At 39.0% G+C, this 7,110-nt stretch overlaps 1 protein-coding gene and 1 non-coding gene across 2 annotated transcripts in view; one reads left to right on the forward strand and one right to left on the reverse strand.

Moving 5' to 3' along the window:
• Window positions 1-7,110, reverse strand: part of LOC103212086 (synaptic functional regulator FMR1-like) — a gene marked incomplete at its 3' end in the record, with an annotated part of 65,799 nt that overhangs the window by 1,413 nt on the left and 57,276 nt on the right. The window contains exons 4-6 of the mRNA XM_007958085.1: window positions 2,506-2,685; window positions 1,529-1,663; window positions 961-1,023 (exon numbers count right to left, since the gene is read on the reverse strand). Coding sequence (XP_007956276.1) covers window positions 961-1,023; window positions 1,529-1,663; window positions 2,506-2,685 — 378 coding nt within the window. The remainder of the gene's footprint in view (window positions 1-960; window positions 1,024-1,528; window positions 1,664-2,505; window positions 2,686-7,110) is intronic.
• LOC122151889 lies at window positions 6,007-6,113 on the forward strand. The gene has a single exon (XR_006164326.1). It is a non-coding gene; the product is annotated as a U6 spliceosomal RNA (small nuclear RNA).

Here is a 7,110-nt window from a genome sequence, read left to right on the forward strand (position 1 = left end):
CAACTTGACTGTTATAAAGCAGTCAGCCATGTTATTTCCCAAAATGCCATATGATGACATGGTACACACTTTCCCCTGGGTCAAATATCACCGAAATAAGCTGTAAAACCCTACTTCACAGATTTAGTTTGGTCGACTTTGGAGCAAATCTTTTAAAAACATTTTCTCTTGCAAGATGTCCAAAGTATTGCTGTACCCAAGTGCCACTTTCATTTACGCACACTGTTAACGGACCTGAGTATTAAAATGAAGAAAAGTGAGAGTAAAACAATTAAGTAGACTGGTGGCCTTCAACATGGACATGAGGAAAGTGATTCTCTCTTCTGGGAGGAGAATGGGGCTGCCAAACATAGAGGCATAGCCAGTCAACTTTCTCTTTGTAAAATGGCATATCTTATCTTAAGCTCTTATAAACTGTAACATTTTTTTCTGTAAAAAGTTCTCACAGGCCAGGTAATGCACTGCCCTCGAGGAACTTACAAGGTGGTAGGAAGACCAACAGGTGAAATCATCTGTGCAATCAGGGCTGGAGAGAGGGGCACAGGGAGCCAGTGAGGAGGAAAAGCACTTGGGGCAAGGACCTAAGGAAAGCTTCAGAGGAAGTCACACCAACGCAGAGGAGGCAAGTTGAAGGTAGCTACCCAAAGAGGAAAAAGAGTGTTCCAGGCAAACAAAGCAACAGACAGTATAATAATGTTTGAAGCACTCTAAATACTTCAGTATGGCTCAAACTTCTAGAGAGTGTAAGTAGGAAGAATGGGGAGAGAAGACACAAGAGAAGTAACCTTGCAGGGTCTTCTAAGCAACATTAAGGATATAGAAGCAGGGCAATGGACACACATACCCACAAACACTCTTCCACCATCCCCCAACCTGATGATCATTTGTAGTCTTTTTAACAAGGGGAAGAAACAGTAAAATATAAAATTAAAATGTATTTTTCAAGGAATGTTTTCCTACCTGCCAAGCCTTGAGTTCAGGTTTCTGGGATTCCCCTGCTACAATTGATGAAACCACTAACACCTAAAGCAGTATAAGGAATGCAAGTGATGTCATTAACTATAACAAATGATACACAGAAGCCTGAACGCAGGACTTTCACTGTAGGACTTCTAAACCCATTTTCTAAATATTTAGGTCAGTTCAAATACTGAAAACCAGATCCTAATATCTGGCTTTAAGTAGTAACTAATACATCTAACAGAAGGTACATTTTGAATTACTACACCTGCAAAATTTCAAGAGGTACAGCACGAAAACACCAAAGTCCACCCTCAAAAGAAAAATGTAATCATTAATGGCAACCCCGTATTTTACGTTTACGGCATACAATTTGTCACTGTGAATACAGGGGAGGCATGGCATCATTTTGCTTTGTATTATCTCATAAGCTGACAATCAGATTTGGAAAAAATAGAACATGAGTAGTCTACAAGTCTAACCAGAGAAAACACCCAAAACACCAACTGTGACATCTGAGTTGAAGAAATTCTGTTTAGTATAATTCCAAGGGACAAATATTTCTTACCCTCTGGACTTTTGTACTGTTAGGTTGAGAAAAATGGGCACTGTTTTCCTTTATATCTAAAAGTTTCTTTTCTTCTGAGGGACTAGGTCCAACCCTTGTATTGTTGGAAGGTAGGGAATTTGGTGGAATAATTTCCTTAGTAAAAAACACAAAAGAGGAAAGAAAAACGATTGTTAAGAAGTCATTTCGCATCGTGTCAATGATCATATTTTGACTAACAAATGTAAATTATTATTACCAGCTTTGGCATATAAAATCACAGAATGCAAAATCATCACTAAATAAATATGCAAGAGTCCCTCCCTCCAACGATTGCACTTCAGTTAAAAGAATGTTTCACGAAAGAAAAGAGGCTAGTCAGTATGAGAAAACATGGCACTTGGGGGGGACAGGATTTAAATTGTTTGGTACAGAAAAGCACACACTTGGCCTCCCCAACCCCCTAACAAATACTTCTGAAAAGTTGTTCTTCAAAAACATAAATGCATGAAAATAAAAATGACAGTTACCAAATTTAAAGATGAGAACCACAGGAAAGAGATATGTTAGGCCAGATCAAAATTTAAAGCCCAGAGAATAAACACACACATGCCAAATCCCCAAACTAAAAAGCCAAAGTGTGCAAGTCAGAAAAACTAACAGTGTCTTACTTTTGTCTTTGTCGGCAACAGTAACATTTGAAAAATGTAATACAAATAAAGCACTTTCACATTATTTCATTAGGTTGTCACAATGTGTGACCCCATGACATAGGTTTCATTTTCAAGAATGGGAAATGAGACTTAAATGGGCAAGTGACCAAGCCAAAGTCACAGCACTAGAGAATGGACAGAGGCCATTGTCTACACCTGTAACCTTAATTCTCTCAGGCAGAATTTTTACATTACCTGTACAGTACAGAGGCCTTGAAAACAAACCATCAAAAAATACTTCTATTTTTTTTCAGACAACCCAGAAACACACGTACAATAACATACTGCTTCTTGTGGCACAATTTTCTCATTTTCAGCCTCAATTCTCACTCTTACAACTCCTGACTTGTCCACAATCTCCTGAATCAGTTTTCCATTTTTTCCTATTACTTTGCCCAAGTTAAAAAATGAATAATTCATGTTTGGTTTTAAAAATACATATTGCAAAGCACACCCCACTGTATACTATCATACAGGTACGTAACCCACTGCCATCAAGTTGGTTGGGCCCGATTCATAGTGACCCTACAAGACATAGAACTTCTCCACAGGCTTTTCAGGGCTATCAATCTTTATGGAAACAGACTGTCACATCTTTCTCCTGTGGATCTGCTGGTGGGTTTGAACCACTAACCTGGTTACCAACCGAATTTACCCAGTGTGCCACCAGAGAATCTTTCATGCATACACATGACATCTATGTGTGTATGCATGTATGTGTGTGTGTGTGTGTATGTGTGTATGTATTGAACCATGTAAGATTTCAAAACCAAACTGGAGAATCTTTTCAAGAAGTCAGAGTTAAACCAGTTTTCCCTTTTTTTTTGGGTTATCATTATTTTTAAACTTCCTTGTCAGGAGCTCTGGTGGTATAGTGGTTACGGCATTTGGCTGTAACCCAAAAGGTTGGTGGCTCAAACTCACCAGCTGCTCCCTAGAAGAAAGATGACTCAGTCTGCTTCCGCAAATATTTACAGCCCTGGAAACTGATTGAGGGTCGCTAATGGTCGGAATTGACTCGATGGCAGTGGGTTTGGTGTTTTTTTCCAACTGGGTAGTTTTGAATTTTTAAGACAGTTCAAAAGAGGGTATCCTTTAAACTTGCTGGTACTGTGGTGTGTATCACTTGTTCCATAAAGTTCTACAATAGGAATTAAAGAAAAGGAGGAGAGATAACAGAAAATATATTTGCTTATTTGGCAATTTCAGTGCTATGTGCATTTGATTTAAATCTGCTTCTTTGACCATAATAAATACTTTCAGAATTCTGTATGGCATGTTTATAAAAGATACCCAAGTTTAAACAGACATAAGCAGCTTTATTAAAAAAAAAAAAAACACCATTGCTGTCGAGTCGATTCCGACTCCTAGCAACCCTACAGGACAGAGGAGAACTGTCCCAAAGGGTTTCCAAGGCTGTCAGTCTTTATCGAAGCAGAGTGCCTCATCTTTCTCCGGTGGAGCGGCTGGTGGCTTCGAAAGTGTCAACCTTATGGTTAGCAGCCGAGCAGCTATCCATACAACTAAAAGGAGCAAAAACTCTTCAAACTAAAGTGTTTAAAGAAGTTACTTCTGTGTTTTACTCACAAATTAGAGTAGTGTATTAGAAAGTAAAGGCATTAGTCTCACAGTAAAAGTGAAAGGATTAAGAAAGCATACTTCCAGAAAATTCAAAACTGCATCAAAAAAGTTTATGAGCAGTTTTAGATTAAGAATCATTCAATAACTACCTTCAAAGACTTTAAATTCCACTAAGAAATGGCACACAATCATTACCCCTCTTTTTAAAAGACATTTTCATCATATACGTAGTAGAAAAAGCCTGTTTTCCTGTCCAGATCACCGTTTCTATAGCCATTAGGACAGCTCTGTGTAAAGCGAGGCTTAAGAAATCCCAGGACTGCTACTCTAGAAAGCTACACTGACTCCTAGGGCTCTCCCAAGGCAGCTACAGCACCCTCTTGCTCAGCAAGCCCCTCGCCTGCTTGCTCTACCATCTCATCTAAGGCAGCATTGGGGAGCCTCCAACTCAAAGGGCAAAATTAGAGGCCAAACTTGGCTTTGAGTCAATCCTTGATCAGAACTCAGGGAAAGGCCTTCCTTCTCATTAAAGCAACTTCCTGTTCTTCTAAGGAGAGCACAGCCTCAGCGCTCCTGCTGTTTGGCAGCCTCACTCACCGGGCCCCCAATTTTGACTGGTTGGTGATCAGGGAAAAGAATTACCACCACTAAATCAGAATTCCTGATCTAGGTCCTCTTGTCAATTATTTCCTTTCTTCTATTCTTTACAGCAAAAGGCGGGGGTGGGGGTGGGAGGGGTGTTAACTGAAGCCTTACTACAGTTTGTTTTTAATCTCTAACACTTATTTTTCATGAATCGATACTGATTTTAATAAAGGTCTAAATGAGTTTGCAAGAAGAGAAGTGAGGTATTGGCACGTTTCTATTAAGGTAGTATCTTAATTATTCTAAGTACTGCATGCTAACTATACCTGATAGAAGGATTAAACCAATCCATTGTGAAGAATAAGCACTTTTTAAGAAAAGGAAGACAGATGAGCATACATTCTGAAGAGAGTTTGTGAAAAAAGGACAAAGTTATAAATCACTGAGGCTCAAAGAAACTCATGCAATACTGATTATGACATCTCCCTCAAGATTTCCCTTGCCAACTCTTAAGTACACAAAAATGCTTTCTGAAAACTCCCAACATTCCCAGTGGTGCAGTAAATAATTTTTAAGAGAGAACTCTTTTGAGTTACTACCTAGAACCAAAACAGAACAAAACTTCAGTCAACTATATGTACTTCAACAGGCTTTCTGGAGAAAGGTCACTTCTGAGATCCTGGTGCATCTATCAAAGCACAGCTAGAATCGATTTTTAATGCCAATAATCTAATTCTACATTACACAATTATTTCCAAATCCCAACTGACTGCTTACTACAATTCTGCCCTGCTGAACTAGATGGAGTTGTTCTTAAATAAGGTGAAGGCAGGAAAGAGAATTAACAAGTATAGGATCCCCTACTATGCCCAGAACTGTGTAGGTGTTTATCTATCTTTCCCCATTGAAGTAGCACAACTCTGCAAGGGAGATACTATTATCACATTCGTTGTACAGTGCGGCCAGTAAGATCTAGGGGGCTAAGTCACTTGCCCAGGGTCACACGGTGAAGTCAGCTTTGAAATCTCCATCTAACACCTATGTCCATCCAAGCTCCTTCGTCTACCATCAAGCTACCTCCAAAACAACTTAATGAAAGTGATATGTAAGTTATTGTCTATTAGGGATTTTTTCTTTAAGGCTGCCTATTGGCCTTATTTTTATAAGCACTCCTATAACTGAAAAGAACTTTTCTAAAATATGCATTTATTTGAGAACTTTTAAATAAGAAAATAAATCATTCCTAAACCCACTGTCCTGAGATCACTGACTTTACCCTGTGCTACCCAAGCATTCTGTACTGATACAAGTGGTGTGCGAGTTACACTTCAGTAATGTCACACAATCATGTTCTAGTTGTTATGCTGTATGCAGTTGAGCTGATTATGATTTCACTAGTATTTTCACGTCATCCTCAATCAAATTGTAATTTGCTTTGGGAAAAACACTGCTCCTTGTGTTTGTAATGGCACAAGAAATAGTTTGTAATTCTATACTGACCAAAAACAACCAGAGGTGACTAAATAGGATTGTAAGTTTTCTCCTTCTTTGAACACTTCCACGTGGGTCATGTGCTACTTTTTATAATCAGTCATGATATCTCAACCATTGTATACATGACTGCTCCCTTCGGCAGCATATATACTAAAATTGGAATGATACGGAGAAGATTAGCATGGCCCCCGGGCCAGGATGACATGCAAATTCGTGAACTGTTTCATATTTGTCTTGTCAGGTGCTTTCACAATAAAAGTAAAAAACAAAACATGTATATATGGCATATCCCAATTTTATTGATAAATTAAAAACACAGGTGGTACTCCTGACAAAACTGTACCTGGTGTTTCAATGTTTTCTACCAAAGATATCTGCAGCATGTGGGAATATCAGTAGAGTTCCTAGATATTTATTTGCTGGTATTCATGTTGGTGATGGCCAAGAAACAAGAGTAGTCAAGTGTCAGAGAGTTACCATTCATTTTGCAGAAAACCCAAGACATTCAGAGCTATTTATAGCTTTTATTACTCTTAAGTAACAAGAGCCTTAGTGGTGCAGTGGTTAAGACCTCGGCTACTAACCAATAAAGGTTGGTGATAGGAACCCGCCAGCTGCTCTGCAAGATAAAGATGCAGCAGTCTGCTTCTGTAAAGACTGACAGCCTTGGAAACTCTATGGAGCTGTTCTACTCTGTCCTCTAGGGTTGCTATGAGTCCAAATCCACTATAGGGCAATAGGTTTAATGGCATCACCTACATTCAGGTCTTCATACCTTAGATAAATAAGAATGCTATCATTTTACAGTTTCATTGTTGTTGTTAGGTGCTACTGAGTCCTTATCAACTCACAGCAACCCCGTGGTGACAGAGCAGAACTGCCCCTTGGGGTTTTCTTGGTTGTTATCTTTATGGAAGCAGGTTGCCAGGTCCTTCTCTAGCAGAGCCGCTGGATGGGTTCAAGCTGACCATCTTCTGATTGCCAGCCAAGCCCTTAAACCATTTGTGCCTCCAGGACTTCTTACAGTCCCATTAGATCAAATACAGATTCATCCCAAATTATAAAGCCTCAAAATGCCATTCATCTTGAAAAACATATTCAATTTTAAGATATATGTAGAATATAGCAAGGAAGTTAGGCAAACTTTATCCTTCCAGGTAACAGTAGCTCTGAACCAGTAATATCTTTTGCACACCTTCTGAAAATGCAATCCTTGGGCATCACATTTAA

Source organism: Orycteropus afer, unplaced genomic scaffold, assembly GCF_000298275.1.
Source record: "Orycteropus afer afer isolate SDZICR_OR568_19922 unplaced genomic scaffold, OryAfe1.0 scaffold00845, whole genome shotgun sequence".
Classification (NCBI taxonomy): domain Eukaryota; kingdom Metazoa; phylum Chordata; class Mammalia; order Tubulidentata; family Orycteropodidae; genus Orycteropus; species Orycteropus afer.